General features: G+C 47.8%; 1 protein-coding gene across 1 annotated transcript in view; it reads right to left on the reverse strand.

Moving 5' to 3' along the window:
* cux1 (cut like homeobox 1) overlaps positions 1-23,866 on the reverse strand; it is a 445,449-nt gene that overhangs the window by 23,322 nt on the left and 398,261 nt on the right. Inside the window, exon 15 of the mRNA XM_033045571.1 lies at positions 16,662-16,798. Within this exon, the coding sequence (XP_032901462.1) occupies positions 16,662-16,798 (137 nt within the window). The remainder of the gene's footprint in view (positions 1-16,661; positions 16,799-23,866) is intronic.

Consider the following 23,866-nt stretch of genomic DNA (forward strand, 5'->3'; position numbering starts at 1 on the left):
GTTTTCACCCGGCCCACAGCTAACAACGTCCTGTTTCCTTTATCATCATTACGTTTTTGCATATCTTTCATTCATTGTTCTATATCTCTCTATATCACCATCTATATCTCACGTTTCTCTTGTCTCTCAGACTGAAGAAGGGTCTCGACCCGAAATGTCACATACTCCTTCTCTCCCGAGATGCTGCCTGACCTGCTGAGTTACTCCAGCATTTTGTGTCGATCTTCAGTTTAAACCAGCATCTGCAGTTCCTTCCTACACATGCACAATTCATTGTTGGGGCCAGGCAGTAGAATCGCAACAGGAGTGAGTGGCCCCCGCTCGCCCTACCCCCACAGGCTGCCCACGGGACAGGTGCCTGGGCGAGTGAAATGTTACTGTCCCAGGGCTGTGGTTTCGTGGAGCCTTCACTGCAACTGATCAGTAGCTGCTAAGAAAGATTGTTTATCGGTTGAAAGCCATTACAAGTTAGGAAAAATAAATGTAGTTATAGAAATAAAATATGTTAAATTACAAAACCCACTAAATCACTAAAGCATGGAAACAGGGCTTTCAGCCCAACCCGTCCATGCTGACCAAATGCTAGCCCCATATGCTTGCATTTGGCCCATATCCCTCTAAACATATCCATGTACCTGTCCACGTGCCTTTTTAAATGCTGTTATTGTACCTGTCCCAACTACCTGCAATGGCATATGCCCGTACTCTCTGAGTGAAAAACTCCCATAGATCAGGCTGTTGAGTCCTGGTAACATCTTTAACACAAAAAAATAAAGTTGTGTAACATGTGAGCCACTGATGAGCAGTGACTGTTTCCACTGTGATGTGCTGCCTGTCCTCAGGGACTCGGCACCGACAGGTGAATGCACCAGTACCTCACTTTACCCAGTCCACACCTGGGTCAGGCTCTGCTGAGAAAGCTTGAGGCTTCCTGAGGCTGGCAGCAAAGAGCCAACTAAATCAAGTGAAAAACGTTCCCCTCCAGTTCCTTGTGCCTCGCACCTTAAACCCACCGTCTGTCCTTACGACATAGGTGTACGGTGGGAGGCATATTATGATTTCCCACCTTGGGTAAAAGACTCTGTGCATTCACCGTATCTGTTCCCCTCATGCTTTTATGCACCTCTGTAAGATCACCCCTCAGCTTCTTGTACTCCAAGCCTGCCCAACCTCTCCCCATAGATCAGACTGACAACACCCGTAGTCAGGATCGAACCCGGCACTGTGAGGCAGCAACTCTACTGCTGAGCCATTGTGCCGCCCCTGCTTTTCTGAACCCACCCAATTGTATCCAGCCTGTATAAGTTCTCCTCATATTATAGTTATGAGTCTGGTAATAGCCCTGTCCCACGGTACGAGTTCATTCCAAGAGCTCTCCCGAGTTAAAAAAAAATCAAGCTCATGGTAAGCACGGAGAATGAACGTAGCGGGTACGTCGGAGCTCGGGGACGTCTCTTAGCGGCTCGTAACGCTAACGGCAGGTACTAGGGAAGACTCGCTAATGGCAGGTAAGCACGGGAAGACTCGTGAAGATTTTCCAACATGTTGTAAAATGTCCACGGGAGCCCCGAGTACCGATGAGCGGCCATTACCGTAAATCTCCAAGATCGAATCAGGGCAAACTCGGGAGAGCTCTTGGAATGAACTCGTACCGTGGGACAGGGGTTTTAAGCCTTCTCTGAACTGCTTGCCTTGAAGTGGTTCAGAGCTGCATGTGGTAGTGCTGCTGCTGCTCATGGCTCCATAGACCTGAGCCCAATCCTGACCTCTGGTGCCTTGTGGGATCAACACACAACCACGAGTTTCCTTGAGACACTGGTTTACTTCCACATTTGGAAAACACACTGAATGTTGGGTTGTTTAAGAAAGAACTGCAGATGCTGGAAAATTTGATGGTAGACAAAAAAATCCTGGTGTAACTCAGCAGGTGAAGCAGCATCCATGGAGTGAAGGAATAGATGACGTTTCAGGTCGAGACCCTTCTTCAGACCGATGTCGGGGGGGGGAGGGGGGGTGGAGCGGGGAAAAAAGGTGGAGACAGTAGGCTTTGTGGGAGAGCTGGGTAGGAGGGAGAAAAAGTTGGGTTAATTGGCCAGTATTGCCGCTCTATATGGGTAATGGGCATGGGAATGAGGCTGGGTTAATAATGGGTTAATATTCACGAGTGTTTCATGTTTGCTGAACGTCAGTGAGATAACAGGTTTCATTTTCATCTTTCCCATTTTCGGGTCCATTTTCTCGTTTCCATATCCCTTTGTGATTTCTGGTCAAGGTTAGGCCATTTCAGAACTTGGTTCTCACTGGCACCCCCTGCTGTATTTAACATATTCGGCTTAATGGCATTATAAAAGTAAAATTTTAAAGAAGTACATTTCTACCTCTGAGCATTGTGAATAGACAAAGCACGAGAGGTCCATCAATCCTGCCTCTGCCACTCCCCTGGCCCTCATTAGATATTGACCAAGTTTATTTCGGAGTCACGTGAGTGATTCCGTGAAGAGCCCGCTCAGCACGCATGCGCGGCGCTCCCGCTACAAGCCTGAAAGAGGAAGCTTTAGGTAAGTACTTACCTTCAGTTTAACCAGCGACTCGCGTCTGTTTGTTGCTCCAGGTGGAGCAAAGCAGCAGACGCAAGCGGCCCCCGTTGGACTCTGGGGGAGTCAGGCGCTCCCGCTACGGGGTGAAAGAAACGGGCCGTCAGGTAAGCTCTGAGGTCGGGTTTTTCTTTCACAGGAGGAGCCTTCTGCTCTCAGGCAGAGAAGAAAGGCTCTAGAACAAACCAGTTCCCCAAGCCACGGAAGAGTGGGTAGGGGTTCAGCAACAAGGCGGTACAATACAATACAATATACAATACAAATTTATTGTCATTTGAGCCCCAGTGAGACTCAAACGAAATTTTGTTTCCACAGCCATACAAACAAAAACAATGTCCTACAGACATACACACAATTAAGTTCACACAAACATCCATCACAGTGAACCCACTGTGTTGGAAGGCAAAGTCTTTTCTCTCCCCTGCTCTCAATTTCTCTCCCGATGTCCAAGCCCCAGGCGGGTGATGCTAAGTCCCACGGCCATTTTAGGCCGCGCGTGGCGATTTACGGCCCTGCTCCCGGTCTGAAAGTACAAGGTCGGAGCCCCAGCGTGCGACGGTGAGTCCCACGGCCATGAAGCCGCGCCAGGTGATGTACGGTCCCGGTCCGGGTCGTTCCAACCCCGCGACACGGGTTGGAGAAGTCGCGTTGCGGGAGCTCCGGGAAGCGGTCTCTCTCTCCCCCCGGACCCGCGAGCTCCCGATGTCCCAGTCCACCGGACCCGCGGCTGCGTTGCTGGAGCCTCCGAGCCCCAGGAGTCGAGTCGCAGCAGCGAGTCACCACCGCTCCCCACGCACCGAGGCCGGCCAGCCCCACGATGGTGAGTAGTCCGCAGATCCGCATTCTCCCGAGAACCCGGGTCGTTCAGGTTGGAGGCCGCTCCACGGTGCTAGGCCCCAACGACAGCGGAGACCCGACAGGGAAAAGGTCGGGTCTCCCGAACAGGGAAGAGATTTAAAACGGTTTCCCCCTCCCCCCCCCGCCCCCCACATATACACATTTAAAACCAAGCTTAAAAAAACACAAACACTACATTTAACTAGACAAAAATAAAAAAAAGACAGACAGGCTGTAGGAGCCGCTGCAACGAGTCGCGCCGCCACCAGGAATAACCAGGTAGGACCGCTTACCTGGCCTCCGCTATTCCCCGACACCGCGTCCGAACCCAGCCCGCTAGCACCTGAGCAGCGGGCTGGAAGTAAAGCCACGGAAGAGGCGTCCGACCGGTGGCTTCCGACTTGTCGGACGGGGACGTCTCTCCACCCGCCCGGGGGAGAGACAGCCGCCTGAGCCGCTGGACCGGCTCCTGGAGCAGGAGCTCCAGCGAGACGCGCTTCGTGAGGGGCGCTCTCGCAGGGGGGAGTTCAGGCACTCCCTCCACAGTGCCTTCTGCACTGTCCATTGCTTCCTCCTTACCCGATAGTAGCTTTGGTGACCAGTATGCAAGGGGTGCAGGAACAGGAAGAGCTACTAGGTGTGGTGAACCGCTACGTGGCAACCCCACGTGCAGGAGGCCGTTCAAGGCCCTACAGGAGAGGTGGTCAATGAGGTATACAGCTCCAGAGAACTGTGAGTCCCTTAAAGTGCCGGCTGTAAACAGCCAAAAGTGGGGGCATGTTAGGGCAAACATTCGGAACCAGGAGCTAAAACTGCAGCGGTCCTCAGGCTCTTGACGTCCGCCATCACATCGTCTGCTCGTTCCGTGGACCAATATGGAGATGACCACAACCTTCGTAAACAAATCATAAGACCTGCCATAAAATCCTAAATTTGCGGGGTTGTGCAAAACCCCAGCCACTGAGCCAGACCCACTGCTCTCTGGCAAAAACCTCACAAAGCATATGAAGGATATGGAGAGGCCTTAACAAGCTTTCGGTCTCATGAGGGCAGGCCCCGGGACGAGAAAAACCAAAAACAATAAGCAGCAACACCCCATCGCGTCCATCAGTCGACGTCTACCATATGGGACTGATGAAAGCTTGGGGTCCGCATTCTATCACCGAAAGTCTTCTTTAGACCAGGGCCCAGAGCGGACACCATGGAAAATGTGCCACCCCCCAACGTCACCGCCACGTCAGACAACGTGCAACACTCGTTGGACCAGCAGGAAACAGAAGAATACCCATAACCATGGAGGTAGGTGGGTCTGGTTCCTACCAGCATATAGAGTAATACTAACACACAGGAGTCTATCACGAGTGATCAGTATATACTCAATGGCATTAGTGGATACAAATACAATTCATACTAGAAAAATTGCCACCTGGTCAACATTCACCCCAGAGGGTATTTTCCCCTCTCCGTTAAAGAAACGAGAGGGACAAGCTGAACTGGTGAGACTAATTACTAAGGGTATCATGGGAAAACCTGAACCCTTGCAATATATTCACTAAACCCAAACAAGATGGTGGATGTCGCATCATCATTGACTTAACTTCACTAAATATGTTTGTTAAGTATATACATTTCAAAATTGAAACAGTTGTTACTGCCAAACAACTACATTCCAAAGGATACTTCATGGCAAGCATTGATCTTAAAGATGTTTACTATTTAGTACCATTCACAAGGATCATCGCAGATACCTGAAATTTACCTGGATGGGGCAGCTATAGCAGTTTAAAGCGATGTCTTAAATGGTAGGCAAGACCATGGAATTGACTATGTTAGCTGTGTCAGCTACAAAACAGTTATTCAAAACCCTGGGATTGTCTTACATCCAGATAAATCTAAGTTTAAGCATCCACAATCATGGACTACTTGGGCTTCACAATTAATTCAGTCTACGTGACTGTAACATTGCCAAGAGACAAAATAGTTGAATTGGCACAATCATGCAACAATTTAATGGTCAACAAACTACCAACTACTCAACAAGTAACAGAGTAATTGGAAAAATGGTAGCAGCATTTTCCGGCTACATTATTCGGACCTTTGCACCAAAAACAACATACAGGTCATTATGATCGTGTCATGAAGTTACCCACTGAAGCAATATCAGAACTACAGTGGTGGGCAAAAAACGTTTGGCATAGTTTACAGCCCTATTATCATCACTAACCCTATGTTAGTTATCCAAACAGATGCCAGTGCTCAAGGCTGGGGAGCAACTAACTCTATATCCAGCACAGGTAATAGATGGACTAACCCAGAGTCATCATTACCACTTACACTGGGCATTAATTATCTAGAGATGGGTGACTTTTATGGTTTAAAGCATATACACAAATATGCATCACTTGCATGTACGGTTACAAATAGATAATACTACGGTGGTGGCCTACATTAACCATATGGACGGCATAAAATCGGTATCATGCGACAAGTTGGTCAACACAATTTGGCAATGGTGTGTCGAAAGACATATTTGACTATCAGCAACTTACCTGCCAGGTAAGCTAAATACAGTGGCAGACACCAGGTCCCGTAAATTTAATGACAACATCGAATGGATGTTAAAACCCAAAAAAAAAATTTCCGCAAAAGTTATCAAGCAATATGGCACGCCAGATAAAATCACCAGGTACCTATGTATGTCGCTAGGGAACCAGACCTGAGGCAGCAGCGGTAGATGCGTTCGCGCTGGATTGGGGAAATTCTTCTTCTATACATTTCCTCCCTTCTGCCTCATCAGTCGGGGACTACGCACAATACAAATGGACTCTGCTTCAGGTATTTTGATAGTACCCGACTGGCCTACGCAGCCATGGTTCCCAATACTCCATGACATGGTTGTTGAAACTCCGATGGTATTCCCCAGTGACCCAGAGTTATTAACACCCAGTGTCGGGCACAAGCCACCCGTGCCATGAAAAAATCAAACTCCTGGGTTGCAGATTCTGCACAAACCACTTCTGGGACTGGGATTATCAGAACAAACCGTCGACACCATGTCAGCATCCCTCCGAACATCCACTAAAAAACAGCATTTGTCCAGCATCAAAAAATGGGAGAAGTACTGCTTGGATACAGGGACCACCTACTCAACCGCTACAGTTACCAACGTACTGGAATTCCTGGCGAACCTTCACCACGATGAAGGACTCAGCTACAGAGCCATCAACACAGCTAGAAGTGCCCTGTCTGTCTATTTAAAACCAGCTCCAGGACAACAGGCCATGGGGTCCTACTCGCTGGTGGTCAAACTAATCAAGGGTATTTACAACTCTAACCCCCTAGACCAAGGTACACCCATATATGGGATGTCAGTGTAGTCCTGACATACCTCAGGGGATGGCCACCAGCCAGACCCCTTAACCTGGAACAATCTATGCTCAAAACACTCATGTTGATGGCACTTGTATCTGCACAGAGGGTCCAGTCACTACACCTATTGCGACTGGACACCATGCTCACAGCTCCAGACCAGATCTCTGTCGTTATCCAGGGAATGATCAAACAGAGCAGACCAGGAACACCTAATCCAGTCGTGGAATTCCGGGCTTACCCGCCAGAAACATGGTTATGTGCCATGACCCTACTATCCTACATAGACACAACCAAAATATTCGAGGGAGATGAAAAGCCTTGTGGGTCAGTCATAAAAAACCTTATGGTCGGGTGACGAGCCAAACCATTTCGAGATGGCTCAAGCAGGTGCTAAAAGCTGCTGGGATAAAAACTAACATGTACAAATTTCATTCCACCAGGGCAGCATCCACGTCGACGGCTAAAAGAATGGACATGCCTATAGACCACATCCTGGCTACAGCAGGATGGTGGGGGGAAAGACCGTTCAGAAAATTTTATAATAAGCCGTTGGCAAAACCTGTTTTATTTGCAGGAAAGATTTTACAAACTGCAAATATTTAATTTAAGCCCAGGGGAGCAATTTAATTTCTTTGTTCAAGAAGGAACTGCAGATGCTGGAAGATCGAAGGTACACAAAAATGCTGGAGAAACTCAGCGGGTGCAGCAGCATCTATGGAGCGAAGGAAATAGGCGACGTTTCGGGCCGAAACCCTTCTTCAGACTGATGGGGGGTGGGGGGGAGATGGAAGGAAAAAGGGAGGAGGAGGAGCCCGAGGGCGGGGGGATGGGAGGAGACAGCTCGAGGGTTAAGGAAGGGGAGGAGACAGCAAGGGCTAGCAAAGCTGGGAGAATTCAACGTTCATGCCATCCGGACGCAAGCAACCCAGGCGGAATATGAGGTGCTGTTCCTCCAATTTCCGGTGTTGCTCACTCTGGCAATGGAGGAGACCCAGGACAGAGAGGTCGGATTGGAAATGGGAGGGGGAGTTGAAGTGCTGAGCCACCGGGAGTTCAGGTAGGTTATTGCGGACTGAGCGGAGGTGTTCGGCGAAATGATCGCCCAACCTCCGCTTAGTCTCCCCGATGTAAATCAGCTGACATCTAGAGCAGCGGATGCAGTAGATGTGGTTGGAGGAGATACAGGTGAACCTTTGTCGCACCTGGAACGACTGCTTGGGTCCTTGAATGGAGTCGAGGAGGGAGGTGAAGGGACAGGTGTTGCATTTCTTGCGGTTGCAACGGAAAGTGCCCGGGGAGGGGGTGGTACGGGAGGGAAGGGAAGAATTGACAAGGAAGTTGCGGAGGGAGCGGTCTTTGCGGAAGGCAGACATAGGGGGAGATGGGAAGATGTGGCGAGTGGTGGGGTCACGTTGGAGGTGGCGGAAATGGCGGAGGATTATATGTTGAAATTTAATTTCTTTGTTGTTATTGTTAAAAAATACCATTGTGTTTTTCTACAAACAGATTAATTGGTTGATTACGATAACACACTTCCTCCCTCAAGGACTTCGGCAGTGCGTGAAGTAATAACTGTTACACGGTTTGAAATCACAGAGCTTTGAAGTCTTCATGGAATCACTCACGTGACTCCGAAGTAAAATAGTAAGATTAAACGAGAACTTACCAGTTTGAAGTTTGATCTGTATTTTATGAGGAGTTACGATGAGAGATTACGTGCCCTCCGCTCCCATCCTCAATAATATGGGTCAAACTGATAAACTGATTTCTCCTTGTCTTTACTATGTTTACTTCAATAACTGTGTCTATCTGTGATCCCACACCGCTGCTTTGAAGTATGCCGCGCATGCGTGCTGAGCGGGCTCTTCACGTAATCCCTCATCGTAACTCCTCATAAAATACAGATCAAACTTCAAACTGGTAAGTTCTCGTTTAATCTTACTATTATTGCTGTTTAAAAAAAAGACCATCTGCTTGCACCACAATTTTGGACAATACATTCTAGCTAAACTATATGTGAAAAGAAAACTGTTTATTCTGTTAATCATATTCACTCTATGCAAAACATCGTGGGTAGCACGGTGGCGCAGCAGTAGAGTTGCTGCCTTACAGCGCCAGAGACCTGGGTTCAATCCTGGCTACATGTGCTGTCTGTACGGAGTTTGCATGATCTCCCCGTGACCTGCGTGGGTAAAAATTGTATATTGTCCCTATTGTGTGTAGGGTAGTGTTAGTGCACAGGGATCGCTGGTCGGCGCGGACTCGTTGGGCCGATGGGCCTGTTTCCGTGCTGTATCTCTAAACTAAACTAAACTTCATTCCTTTGCCGATCTTTACTAAATTTACTCCAAAGAGAACATGGGGAAGATAACAAGGAAGTCAGCCATCTGGTTTCGAGCCTGCTCCACCCTTCAACAAGATCTTGGCCGCTCTGATCTTGGCCACAGCCTCCCTTTCCGAGCTGTTCCCAATTAACACCCTCTCAATTCACAAATATCACACTCAGTATTGAGGCATTTCAAAAGATCCGGTCTCATCAACTGCAGTAGAGAATTCCAAAGACTCGTGTCTGCTGAGAGTAAAAGTCCTCTTCATCTCCAGTGGAAAAGATGATTTTATTTGAAACAACATTCTCCTGTGCTAGATTCACCCACGTGTCAAACATCCTCTCCGTCCCTGTCCTGTCAAGAACACAAAACAGTACAGCACAGGAACAGGCCCTTCGGCCCACAATGTGAGTTCCCAACATGATGCCAAGTTAAACTGATCTCATCAGCCACGTCAGTACATGATCCATATCCCTCTATTCCCTGCACTTCCATGTGTCTGTCTAACTGACCTCACCTGCTGGGAGCCACTGACCAGCAGTGACAGGTTTCACTGGGTTGTGCTGCCTGGACATACAGGACAGTGAGTGTCTCCACCGTGCACCTCACTTCACCAGGTCCAGACTTGGGTCAGGCTGTGCTGCCATAGCTTGAGGCTTCCTGAGGCTGACCGCAAACAGCCAACTAAACAACGTGGTAACAGGTCCTTCGGCCCACCGAGTCCGCGCCGCCCAGTGAAGGACCAGTGACCGGCACGGTGGTGCAGCAGTAGAGTTGCTGCCTTACAGCGAATGCAGCAATTGGTTGGCAGGCAGGAAACAAAGAGTAGGGATTAACAAATTAGTAGGGTCCCTTTCAGAATGCAGGCAGTGACTAGTGGGGTACCGCAAGGCTCGGTGCTGGGACCACAGCTATTTACAATATGCATCAATGATTTAGATGAATGGATGAAAAGTAACATTAGCAAATTTACAGATGACACAAAGCTGGGTGGCAGTGTGAACTGTGAGGAGGATGCTATGAGGATGCAGGGTGACTTGGACAGGTTGGGTGAGTGGTCAGATGCATGGCAGATGCAGTTTAATGTGGATAAATGTGAGGTTATCCATTTTGGTGGCAAGAACAGGAAGGCAGATTATTATCTAAATGGTGTCAAGTTGGGAAAAGGGGAAGCACAATGGGATCAGGGGGTCCTTGTACACCAGGCACTGAAAGTAAGCATGCAGGTACAGCAGGCAGGGAAGAAAGCTAATTGGCCTTTATAACAAGAGGAGTTGAGTATAGGAGCAAATAGGTATTTCTGCAGTTGTACAGGGCCCTGGTGAGACCACACCTGGAGTATTGTGTGCAGTTTTGGTCTCCAAATTTGAGGAAGGACATTCTTGCTATTGAGGGAGTGCAGCGTAGATTCACGAGGTTAATTCCCAGGATGGCGGGACTGTCATATGTTGAAAGAATGGAGCGGCTGGAATTTAGAAGGATGACAGGATGTCTTATTGAAACATAGAAGATTATTGAGGGATTGGACACGCTAGAGGCAGGAAACATGGTCCCGATGTTGGGGAAGTCCAGAACCAGGGGCCACAGTTTAAGAATAAGAGGTAGGCCATTTAGAATGGAGATGAGGAAAACATTTTTCACGCAGAGAGTTGTGAATCTGTGGAATTCTCTGACTCAGAAGGCAGTGGAGGCAAATTATCTGGATGCTTTCAAGGGAGAGTTAGATAGAGCTCTTAAAGATAGCGGAGTCAAGGGATATGGGGAGAAGGCAGGAACTGATTGTGGATGATCAGCCATAATCACAGTGAATGGCAGTGCTGGCTCGAAGGGCCGAATGGCCTACTCCTGCACCTATTGTCTATTGTGCAATGTAAACTATCAGGATCTGGGGATTTATTGGACTTTAATCTCTTCAATTTCACTTCTGCCATTTCCCTGTAATGATTTTATTTAATTCCTTCTCTCCTTCTATCCTGTGTTCCACAACATTCCCAGGAGGTTATCTGTATCTTTGTTAAAAATGTATTTAATTGGTTTCCCTTTAATTTGTTCCCCATTATAAATGTCCCCATTTCTAACTGAAGAGACTTACAGGTGGCACGCATTTCTCTCTTCACATATCTAACAAAAGCTTTTATGGTCAGCTTTTGTTTGTGTCTCTGCTAAACTTGACCAAGTTCCCATGTGCTAGTTCTAATGTTTTGGAGTATGTTCTCATTCTACTCCTGAAGGTGAGGCAGCATCTATGGAGTGAAGGAAATAGGCAACGTTTCGGGTCGAGACCCTTCTTCAGACTGATGTGAGGGTGGGGGGGAGGAGAAAGGAAGAGGCGGAGACAGTGGGCTGAGGGAGAGCTGGGAAGGGAAGGAGAAAGCAGGGTCTACCTGAAATTGGAGAAGTCAATGTTCATACCGCTGGGGTGTAAACTATTCAAGCAAAATATGAGGTGCTGCTCCTCCGAGTCGATCCCACCGCCGGCCACATCTTCCCATCTCCTCCCCTGTCTGCTTTCTGCAGAGACCGCTCCCTCCGTAACTCCCTGGTCAATTCGTCCCTTCCCCCCCAAACCACCCCCTCCCCTGGCACATTCCCTTGCAACCGCAGGAAATGCTACACTTATCGCTTTACCTCCCCCCTTGACTCCATTCAAGGACCCAAGCAGTCTTTCCAGGTGGGGCAGAGGTTCACCTGCACCTCCTCCAACCTCATCTATGGCATCCGCTGCTCTAGGTGTCAGCTGCTCTACATCGGTGAGACCAAGCGTAGGCTTGGCGATCGCTTCGCCCAACACCTCCGCTCGGTTCGCAATAACCAACCTGATCTCCCGGTGGCTCAGCACTTCAACTCCCCCTCCCATTCCCAATCCAACCTTTCTGTCCTGAGCCTCCTTCATGGCCAGAGTGTCCCACTGCAAATTGGAGGAGCAGCACCACATATTTCGCTTGGGCAGTTTACACCCCAGCGGTATGAACATTGACTTCTCCAATTTTAGGTAGTCCCTGCTTTCTCCTCCCCTTCCCAGCTCTCCTTCAGCCCACTGTCTTCGCCTCTTCCTTTAGTCTTCCCGCCCCCCACCCTCACATCAGTCTGAAGAAGGGTCTCGACCCAAAACGTTGCCTATTTCCTTTGCTCCATAAATGCTGCCTCACCCGCTGAGTTTCTCCAGCATTTTTGTCTACCTTCGATTTTCCAGCATCTGCAGTTCCTTCTTACACTACTCCTGAAGGTGATCATTTCTGAACCATGAGCTCTTATCCAGACCCATCCACTGAAGATCATTTCTCCCTGTCAACTCCATTCCTTCCCTTCTTATTTTTAAAACTTTAATTAGTTCCTAATTAATACAAATCAAGTTTCTGTAATCTCTCCTGGTAGTATAACCCAGATGATGCAAGTATCATTGTGGCAAATCAAAACTGTTAATTGTGTGGACACTGTTGGTTTAGGAACTTAATTCTTATAACTGTGAGGTGGTACACTCTGGGAGATCTAATAATGGTATGGGCGGCAAGGTGGTGCAGCGGTAGAGTTACTGCCTTACAACACCACAGAACTGGGTCTGATCCTGATTACGGTTGCTGTCTGAACGGAGTTTGTACGTTCTCCCTGTGACTATGTGGGTTTTCTCCGGGTGCTCCGGTTTCCTCCCACACTCCAAAGACATACAGGTTTGTAGTTTCATTGGCTTTGGTAAAATTGTATCTCGCCCCTAATGTGTAGGCAGGTCGCTGGTTGGCATGGACTCGGTGGACTGAAGGGCACTGTATCTCTGAAGTCTAACATAAAATAATGGTAGACATGCACCATGAATTTTTGAGTGCTAGGTAGTAAGACACAGAGAAACGTTGGTACTCTGCAGAGGAACTCTGAAAGGTATTGATAGGACAGATAGGAGGAAACGTTCACTTCGTGATCACAAGGGATTTTTCCGAGTGTTCTGGTTTCTTCCCACACTCCAAAGATGTACAGGTTTGCAGGTTAATTGGCTTTGGTAAAATTGTAAATTGTCCCTAGGGTGCAGGATAGTGTTAAGAGTGCAGGGATCGCTGGTGGGCGTGGACTCTGCGGGTTTGTTTCCGTCCTGTATCTCTAAACTAAACTAAACGACGTGAATCACAAAGGCCAAGCAGGCCAGTAGAAATTGGAAAGTGAATGGAGGGGATACTGAGAGAAAGGACATAACTGCACCTGAAAAGGCAAGGACTGATTTGGACTTGTCAACGTGGCTTTGTGGATGGGAAATCGCACTACATGAATTTAATGGAGTTTTTTATAAATAAGTTAGCAAGAGCATTGATGAGAACAGGGCAGTGGACATGGACTTTAGCAAGGCTTGTGGTAGGCTGGTCTACAGGTTCGATCTCATGGGACCCAGGGTGAACTAGACAATTAGAAGCAATATTGTCTTAATGGTGGGAGTCAGAGGGTGGTAGTGGAGATTGGAGGCCTGTGGCCAGTGGTGTGCCACATGGATCGGTGAGTATAAGGTGGGGCACATTATTGCAAATGAACAAGATGTTGGTGAGACCCCACCTGCCGTATTGAGAGCAGTTCTGGTTATCTAGCGTTAGGAAAGATGTCGTTCAGCTCTAAAGGGTGCAGAAAAGATTCACAATGATTTTATCAGGATTAGAGGGAAGTTTTAATTTAGTTTATTGTCAGATGTACGGTGAAAAGCTTTTTGTTGTGTGCTATCCAGTCAACCCATGATTACAACCCAGCTGTCCACTGCACACTGATACACGATAAAGGGAATAACGTTTAGTGCAAGATAAAGTCCAGTAAAGTCCAATTAAGGATAGTTTGTGGGTCTCCAATGAGGGAGATGGGAGAGGCTGGATACGCCGGGTTTTTCCCTCTGCAACATAGGGGGCTAGGGGCGAGATATGTAAAACCAGGGGCATGGATAAGGTGAATGGTCACTGTTGTTCCCAGGGTAAGGGAGTCTAAAACAGGAGGGCGTGAATTTAAGGTGAGAGGGGAAAGATTTAAAAGGGACCTGAAGGACAAGCTTTTCACATGGACAGTGGGGGTATATAGAACAGGAAGTGGTAGGGGCGGAAACAATTCCAACTTCTGAAAGATATTTGGACAGGTACATGGATAGGAAGGATTTCGAGGGATATGTGCTAAACAGAAGCAAAAATGGGACGAACTCAGGAAAACATCTTGGAAGGCTTGGAAGAGCTGGGCAAAAGGACCCGTTTCATGCTACATAACACTCTGACAAGAACTGGTGGATAGGACCACCCATATCAAAGCAACGACCAAGAAAGCAGCCCAACGCCTCTTCTTCCTTAGAAGGCTTAGGAAGTTCGGCATGTCCCCGACAACTCTCACCAACTTCTACAGATGCACCACAGAAAGTATTTTATTGGGATGCATCACATCATGGTTCGGGAACAGCTCCATCCAAGACTGCCAGAAATTGCTGACATGGCACCGACCATCACATAAACCAACCTCCTTTCCATTGACTCCATCTACACTTCACGCTGCTTCGGCAAGGCCAGCAGCATAATCAAGGATGAGTCACATCCCTCTTCTCCCCTCTTCCATAAGGCAAGAGGTACAGAAGTGTGAAAATGCATAGCTCCAGGTTTGGAACAGTTTCTTCCCAGCTGTTATCAGGCAACTGAACCATCCTACGGACAACTAGAGAACAGTCCCGAGCTACTATCTACCTCATTGGAGACCCTCGGACTATCTTTAATCGGACTTTACTGGACTTTATTTTGCACTAAACGTTATTCCCTTTATCTTGCATGTACACTGTGGATGGCTTGATTGTAATCATGTATAGTCTTTTCGCTGATTGGATAGCATGCAACAAAAAACTTTTCACTTTATCTTGGTAGATGTGACAGTAAACTAAATGAGGAATATGATAGATAGGTATTTGGTGGTGCACACTGATGTGGTGGGTCACAGGACCTGTTTCTGTGCTGTGCGACTCCTAGACGTCATACACCCCATGAGGTGGTGAACACAGCCTTCCTACAGCAGCATTCTCACATGTTCACCTCACCCAGGGTTTATACAGGACGCTCTCAACCTAATTTTATTCCTGCTTCCCAAAAGCTTTGTTAATAAGGGTTTAATAATATTTCAAGTATTGTCCCCGCTGCTGATGTCAGGCTAATAGGTCTGTAATTCCATGTTTTCTCTCCTTTTCTAAATCATAGTTACACAAACTATCCTCCAATCTGTGGAAACTGAACCAGTCAAAAGCACTTTGGAAAAATGACGGCCACTATTTCCTGAGATTCTTCCCTAAGTACTTGGGGATGCGGACTACTGGGCTCTGGCAAGTTTAGTTTAGTGACAGAGCACGGAAACAGGCCCTTCGGCCCACCGAGTCCACGCCGACCAACGATCCCCGTAAACATACACTATCCTACACACACTAGGGACAATTACACCAAGCCAATTAGCCAACAACCCTGTACGTCTTTGGAATGTGGGAGGAAGCCGGAGATCGCGGAGAAAATCCATACAGACAGCACCCGTAGTCAGGACTGAACCTGGGTCTCTGGCGCTGTGAGGCAGTAACTCTACCTCTGCTCCACTCTGCCTGTTCCGTGTTACAATTCCCCCCCATTACAGGCTCTAAGGTGTTAATATTTGCCTTCATTAATTATTTTATCTTCACACACCTACAGAAACTTTACAAACAGTTTATATGTTCCTTGTCAGGTTATTTTCCCTTCCTTAAACACACATTCTCTGCATGACCAGGAACGGAGCAAGATGTTATACATTATCTGTATACTTTTAATCTTTCCCTCTCCAGAAGTATCCTACAATTCTAACATGTGTGAGATAAATGCAATTTTAAGTTATATTGAAACTTTTAAGCATTAAATCATATAATTCATGGAAAAGAATTAACTGGATATCCAGAATGTGCAGTGACCTCCTGCAGACCATTGCTGAGACACTGCACATTCACACACGGGACTGTCACCAACCCACAGCTCCACGCTGGACATTAGCACCAAATTGTAGTTATCCTGCAGAAGTTCATAAGTCATAGGAGCAAATTAGGCCATTCGGCCTATCGAGTCTACTCCGGGCTATCATGGCTGATCTATCTTTGCCTCTCAACCCCATTCTCCTGCCTTCTCCCCATAACCTCGGACACCCTTACTAATCAAGAACCCAATCAACCTCTGCTTTAAAAATACAGAGAGAAGGGCTGAGACAGGAACAAGTCTGAGGGGATGTTTGGGGGGGGAGTGGCAAATACAGAGAGAGGCAAATAGAGAGAGAGGCAAATAGAGAGGGGAGAGAGAGAGAGAGGGGGCGAGAGAGGGAGAGAGAGAGGGGGAGAGAGAGAGAGAGAGAGAGAGAGAGAGAGAGAGAGAGAGAGAGAGAGAGAGAGAGAGGCAGAAGGAAACAGAAAGAGAATGTGAGAACAGCTTTGATAGACGGATGATTGTTTTGAACGGTTGCGAGCTGGAATGCCCGTGGCAGAAATTGTTGAATGTAGATTTCTGAAGACTCTGCACAAATAGTCGAGAATTTGTACCTCAGCATCAGGACGCTGTAGGGAGGACATTGATTGTATGGTGCTGAGGTCCTGCTCCAGTTTGATGATGAGCTCCTTCTGTCCGCCTGTGGTCTTCACCACCTCGGTCAGCTGTATCTGTAACTTCGCACAGCGAGCTGCAGGGGAAGACCAGCGAACAGACTATTAGTAAATATCACACCAGAAATATGAAATAAACATCCAAACTTTCTCAACAATATAACTGCCTGCCAGTCAGCATCTAGAGGAGAAAAGAAACCAGGAGCTAAACGAAAACAGTACAAGGAGATAAAAGTGGGAAAAAATATACATTCAAATAGCAAAAACAAAAAAAGAAATGACTGTAGCGGTTTCCAGATTGGAGGATAGTTTGTGTAACCATGATTTAGAAATCACGTCGGGGCCACCAATGTAGCGGCACCAAACGTGGTGAATAAAGGTGAGACGTCAGGCCGGTTCAAAGAGTCGTTTATTCAGTGGTGACACGTTAGGTTGGTGCGCTAACTATAATAACAGTGTTGCTGTAGCTGAACGAGGTTGTTCACTCGGGCTCAGCTACCGGTTGACTCCCTTAAGGTCTCGAGGTGAGATGACCTTAAGTACCAGGACACTCCCTCTAGCCCATGACGTCATGTGCCCGCTCTCGTACTTCCTGACGAGGGTTCGAGCATAAGTGGCCCGTGTATAGGCTGACGCCATATGACCAATGTTCAGTAAGTACATACCAGGAAGAAAGGAGCCAGGGTAGAGAGAGGGGTTGGAGTAGGTTCATGGGCACTGCTGGGAAAGGGCATACGCCCAGTTACTGTACAATGGACAGGATGAGGCAGCTGCAAAAGTAGACTGGAGTTTGGATGCCTTGCATTGATAATCATAGTCATCCAGCGTGGAAACAGGCCCTGCGGCCCAACTTGCCCACACCGCCCAACATGCCCCATCTAAGATAGACACAAAATGCTGGAGTCATTCAGCGGGTCACGCAGCATCTCTGGAGAAAAGGAATAGGTGCCATTTTGGGTCGAGACCCTTCGTCATCTACACTGGTTCCACATATCTGCGCTTGGCCCATATCCCACTAGACCTATCCTATCCATGTACCTGTCCAAATGTTCCTTGAACATTGTGATAGTTCCTGCCTCAACTACCTCCTGTGGCAGCTTGTGCCATATACCTTTGTGTAAAAAAAGTTGCCCCTCAAATTCCTATTAAATCTTTCCCCCCCTCATCTTAAACCTATGTCCACTGGTTCCTGATTCCCCCACTCTGGGTAAAAGACATTTTGTACACCTGTGTATAAAACCACCAAACTATCTCTCTGGTGGTTTTATACACAGGTGGACAATAGCAGTGGGAATGTCCAGGGGCACAGCCACTGAGAAGCTTGAGTTGGAGATGGGAAATGCAGTGCCTTGATTAAATAATATGGGGGTGCAAGAACTGAAGGATCGGCAAGTCTGACAGCAATCTTACAGTGAGACGTGTGCAGTCACCATGCAGAGGGTAGAGTGAGAGAGGTGGACAGGGGTGAGGTGCTGGAACTCATGTCCATTCTGTTTAGTACTGGGAGATCAAGCCCATCCTTCGCCAGAGATCATAGGATCGCAGCAGGATTGGTGACCCCATGAAACCACAGCTGTTGCACAACCCTCGTGGATCATGGTGGCGCAGTGGTAGAGTTGCTGCCTTACAGCACCAGAAATCTGGGTTCGATCCTGACAATGGGTGCTGTATGTATGGAGTTTGTACGTTCTCCCGGTGACCTGCGAGGGTTTTCTCCGGGAGCCCCCGTTTCCTCCCACATTCCAAAGACGTAATGGTTTGTAGGTTAATTGGCTTCTGTAAAGATTGTCAATTGTACCAAGTGTAGATTATTGCAATTGTCTGCGGCTCGCTGGTCCGTGGGGATTGGGTGGGTAGAAGGGCCTGTTTCCGTGCTGCATTTCTAAAACTAAAATAAACCAGGTCCTGCCATCCTTGGCCAGTCTAGCATGTAATGGCACTGGCTCGACACTGTGCCCTTCCTGAAATGGTCTCTCCAGACACTCAGTGCAGGAAGGCACCGTAAATCCAGGCCAGACCACAAATGTTAAAAACCAAGGCAGATTTTGTAAGTATCAGAATTATGTTACCACATCAGCAGGTGTGTTATTGAGTGCATATCGGGACTGAACTCGGGGAAGGAATCCATCCGTGTGATCTGTCAGTGTTTGCAAACTCAAGGTATAACGGTCAGTCTACAAGGCAGGGAACTGACACAAGCACTGATGCTCCTTGGCAGCAGCAGCAAAGTGAAGTAGCACAAGATATGGCCAGTCTGCTGGTCAGTGGAGCCGAAGAAGGGTCCCGACCCAAAATGTCACCCATCCATTTACTCCACAGATGCTGCCAGATACTCCACACCCGCTGAGGTACTCTACCATTTTGTGCCTATCTTTGAATAAACCAGCATCTGCAGTTCCTTCCTACACATTTTGTCTGCTCCACTGCGAAATCTCCTCAAGGTATATCTATTTTGCAGTTCTCCTCCTCTCTCCGACGGCCGTTCTGCAACACCCTCCCTTACTGCTCGCCCACTATGATCCCTGCTGCTCTCCGTTTCTATTGACATTTTTTAACCCAAGCTTGCTACCACGTGTGTTTTCTCGGCGCTTGCATGTGCCTCCACCTTGTGCCTCGCGGCTTCCCAGTTGGGAGCCAACCCGGATTACAGACAGCAACAGTCTATCCACCTCGACTCACAGCAGTTCTCACACCGTGTGGCAGCACCAGCACCAGCAGCAGCGCCAGCACCGGCACCGGCACCAGCACCAGCACCGGCACCAGCACCAGCACCAGCGCCAACATCAGCACCAACACCAGCACCAGCACCAGCACCGGCACCAACATCAGCACCAACACCAGCACCAACACCAGCACCAGCACCAGCACCAGCACCGGCACCAACACCAGCACCGGCACCAGCGCCAGCACCGGCACCGGCACCAGCACCAGCACCGGCACCAGCACCAACATCAGCACCAACACCAGCACCGGCACCAACATCAGCACCAACACCAGCACCAACACCAGCACCAGCACCGGCACCAACACCAGCGCCAGCACCGGCACCGGCACCGGCACCAACATCAGCACCAACACCAGCACCAGCACCAGCACCGGCGCCAGCACCGGCACCGGCACCAGCACCGGCACCGGCACCAACACCAGCACCAGCGCCAGCACCGGCACCAACACCAGCACCAACACCAGCACCGGCACCGGCACCAGCACCAACACCGGCACCGGCACCAGCACCAGCACCAACACCAGCACCAACACCAGCACTGGCACCAGCACCGGCACCGGCACTGGCACCAGCACCAGCAAGCCCTCGCTCTGACTCTCCCGCAGCTCCGGGCCTCACTCACCCACACCTGCAATGGACCCTTCCACAGATGCTGCCTGACCCGCTGAGTTACTCCAGCATTTTGTGTCTATCTTCGGTGTAAACCAGCGTCTGCAGTTCCTTCCTGTATTTTGTAATGGACCCTAGTTCATTCTACGCCAAATCCACGCCTTCAATAAAGGCTGAGTCTGAAGAATGGTCCCGACCCGAAAACGTCAACCCATCCCTTTCTCCAGAGATGCTGCCTACCCCACTGGCTTACTCTTGCACTTTGTGTCTACCTTTCAAAGAATGGAACTGTCAGCCCACTGGGGTTGTCAGATCAGCCAACACTGCCCACACCTGTTTACCCCTTTGTCCTTGGCTGTAGTGGCCCTTCCTCACTAACACGTTGAAGACCTGATGACCAAGCTCGCTGACCACTCAGTTATTGGGTATTTTACAGCAGAAGTGATAAAGCTTTCTTAGTGTTCATAGAGCAGCCTATTCCAACATTATAAAGTTCGTTTGGTTTTGTCTTTTTCAGTAGGAAGCTCTTCAAACAGATGAATGCAAATCAGAGTTTAGTTTAGTTTAGAGATACAGCGTGGAAACAAGACTTTCGGCCTCCGAGCCCACGCTGACCAGAGATCCCCGCACGCAAACACTATCCTACACACACAAGGGACAATTTTACAATCTTACCAAGCCAATTAACCTACAAACCTGTACACCTTTGGAGTGTGGGAGGAAACCGGAGATCCTGGAGAAAATCCACGCAGGTCATAGTGATACGTACAAACTCCAAACAGACAGCACCCACAGTCAGGATCGAACCCGGGTCTCTGGCACTAGAAGGCAGCAACTCCACTAAGGCACCACCCCCAATTTAAAAGATCTATCTTTTACGGATGGCAAGGACGTTAAGGGTGGCAATAAAAACGGATCTTTTCATACGCCAACTTTAGTAAATCTACACTTGTTTTGAATGGTTGCCAGCTGTGGCCAGGGTTATTCAGGCCAGACATCAGTCTAAGCTACAGGCCCCCATTGTCTGTTCTCCACACACAGTCATAATGAACAACACCCGCTGTCAGCCCAACTCATCCATGCAGAACAAGGTGCTCCATCTGAGACATTCCCATTTGCCTGTGTTTGGCCCATATTCCTCTCCTCACCTTCCACTGTGTACGGTAGGGCCAAGCTGGCCATCCGCGAGTCAAGGCACCAGAAGGTGGAGGGCTCTACCCGAGCTGGCTGCCTGCCCCTTTTCCGGGGATACGTCCGTGCCCGGGTGCGGTTAGAAAGGGAATACGCCCTGTCTACGGGCACCCTGGGGGAGTTCCGGGACCGCTGGGCTCCACAGGATCCTCAATAAGGATTGTATCATATTTGTATAATAGTTTATTATGGATATATGTTTGTATTGTATTATGGTGGTGGGTTCTGGCTTGTTTTATTGTAGTGTAAATATTATTTTTTAATAATTGAATACATTTTTTGATTTAAAAAAAAACTGTGTACGGTAGAGAGCATGTTGACTGGTTGCAGCACGACCTGGTTCAACGCAGGAGCGTGGGGAACACAGTCCAGTCCACCATCGAAGGGATCTACAGGAGTCGCTGCCTCAAAAAGGCAGCCAGCATCATCAGCGACCCACACCACCCTGGCCACACTCTCATTTCACTCCTACATTCAGGAAAAAGGTATAAGAGCTGGAAAACTGTAATGTCTAGGTTCAGAAACAGCTGCTTCCTAACAACTATTAAGCTATTGAACACCATGAAATCCAACTAAACGCCAAACTGTCTTGTTTGCACCAGTTTTGTTTTGTTTTAACTTTTATTGTTTCATTGTTTTTTTTAAATTATTATTGAACTTATTTTTGTTGTTTATTATGACGTCTACTGAGTACTATGTTTACATATCTGTTGAGCTGCTGCAAGTAGGAATTCTATTATGTTTCAGGACTTATGACAATAAAAACCTCTTGATTCTTAAATCTTTCCAATCCACATTCTATGCAAATGTCTTTGAAATGTTGTTACACCATCTGCCTTAACTACCTGTGTAGGAATGAACTGCAGATGCTGGTTTAAATGCTGGAGTAACTCAGCGGTACAGGCAGCATCTCTGGAGAGAAGGAATGGGTAACGTTTCGGGTCAAGACCCCCTTCAGACTGATGACCACTTCCTCTGGCAGCTCGTTCCATAAATCCACTACCCTCTGTGGGAAAATATTGCCCCTCAGATTCCTATTAAATCTTTCCGCACTCACCTTAAACCTATGACCTTGAGTTTTTGATTCCTCTACCCTGGAGAAAAAAAGCTCTCTGCATATCTATTCCCCTCTCAATTTTATACACATCTATAAGATCACCCCTCAGCTTCCTACACGCCATGGAATGCAGCCCCAGCCTGCCCAACCTTACGATCTCAAGTCCTGGCAACATCCTCATAAAAAATCTTCTCGGTATTCTATCCAGCCTAATATTTCCCAGAGCAGGGAGACATAATACTGAACACAATAATGCAGCTTCATCAACGTCATAACATAACTTTCCAATGTTTATACACAACTCCCTGCCTGATGAAAACCTGTGTGCCATCTTCGATCATTCATTCATTAAACAGCTTCGCCACCCTATCTGCCTGCAATTTCTACTTGACAACAATCCTCTGGACCTCACTGTTCACTGTGATTATCATGCCCTGCTTTCACTTCCCAAAATGCGCCACTTCATTCTCATCTGCATTAGTCTCCATGAGCCATTCTTCAGCCTACGTACCCAGTTGATCAAGATCCTGCTATAATACTTGATAACCATCTTCACTGTCTACAAATCACCTATTTTTGTGACCGTCATACAACTTGGAAAGAGTCTTTGGCCCAACTTGCCCATACTGACCAACAAGCCCCATCTACTCGTCCAATAACCCTCTAAAGTTGGGATGTAATGTTAAAATTGTACAAGGCATTAGTGAGGCCAATTCTGGAGTATGGTGTACAATTTTGCTCGCCAAATTGTAGGAAATATGTCAACAAAATAGAGAGAGTACAGAGGAGATTTACTAGAATGTTGCCTGGGTTTCAGCACCTAAGTTACAGAGAAAGGCTAGGTCTTTATTCTTTGGAGCGCAGAAGGTTAAGGGGGGGACATGATAGAGGTCTTTACAATTATGAGAGGGATAGACAGAGTTGACGTGGATTAGCTTTTTCCATTGAGAGTAGGGAAGATTCAAACAAGAAGACATGATTTGAGAATTAAGGGACAGAAGTTTAGGAGTAACATGAGGGGGAACTTCTTTACTCAGCGAGTGGTAGCTGTGTGGAATGAGCTTCCAGTGGAAGTGGTGGAGGCAGGTTCGATTTTATCATTTAAAAATAAATTGTATAGGTATATGGATGGGAAAGGGATGGAGGGTTATGGTCTGAGTGCAGGTAGATGGGACTAGGTGAAAGTAAGTGTTCGGCATGGACTAGAAGGGCCGAGATGGCCTGTTTCCGTGCTGTAATTGTTATATGGTTATATGGTTAAACCTATCCGATCCATGTACCTGTCCAAATGTTTCTTAATTGTTATGATAGTACCTGCCTCAACTATCTCCTTCGGCAGCTCGTTCCATATATCCACCACGCTTTGTGTTAAAAAAGGTTCTTATTAAATCGTTCTCCCCTCACCTTAAACCAATGTCCTCTGGTTCTTGATTCCCCTACTCTGGGCAAGACGTGCCTGGTGTATTAATCTCATGATTTTATACAACTCTATAAGATCACCCATCATCCTCCTGCCCTCTAAGGGATAAAGTCCGAGCCTGCCCAACCTCTCGCTATAGCTCA

Source organism: Amblyraja radiata, chromosome 28 (genome assembly GCF_010909765.2).
Source record: "Amblyraja radiata isolate CabotCenter1 chromosome 28, sAmbRad1.1.pri, whole genome shotgun sequence".
In the NCBI taxonomy this organism is placed as follows: domain Eukaryota; kingdom Metazoa; phylum Chordata; class Chondrichthyes; order Rajiformes; family Rajidae; genus Amblyraja; species Amblyraja radiata.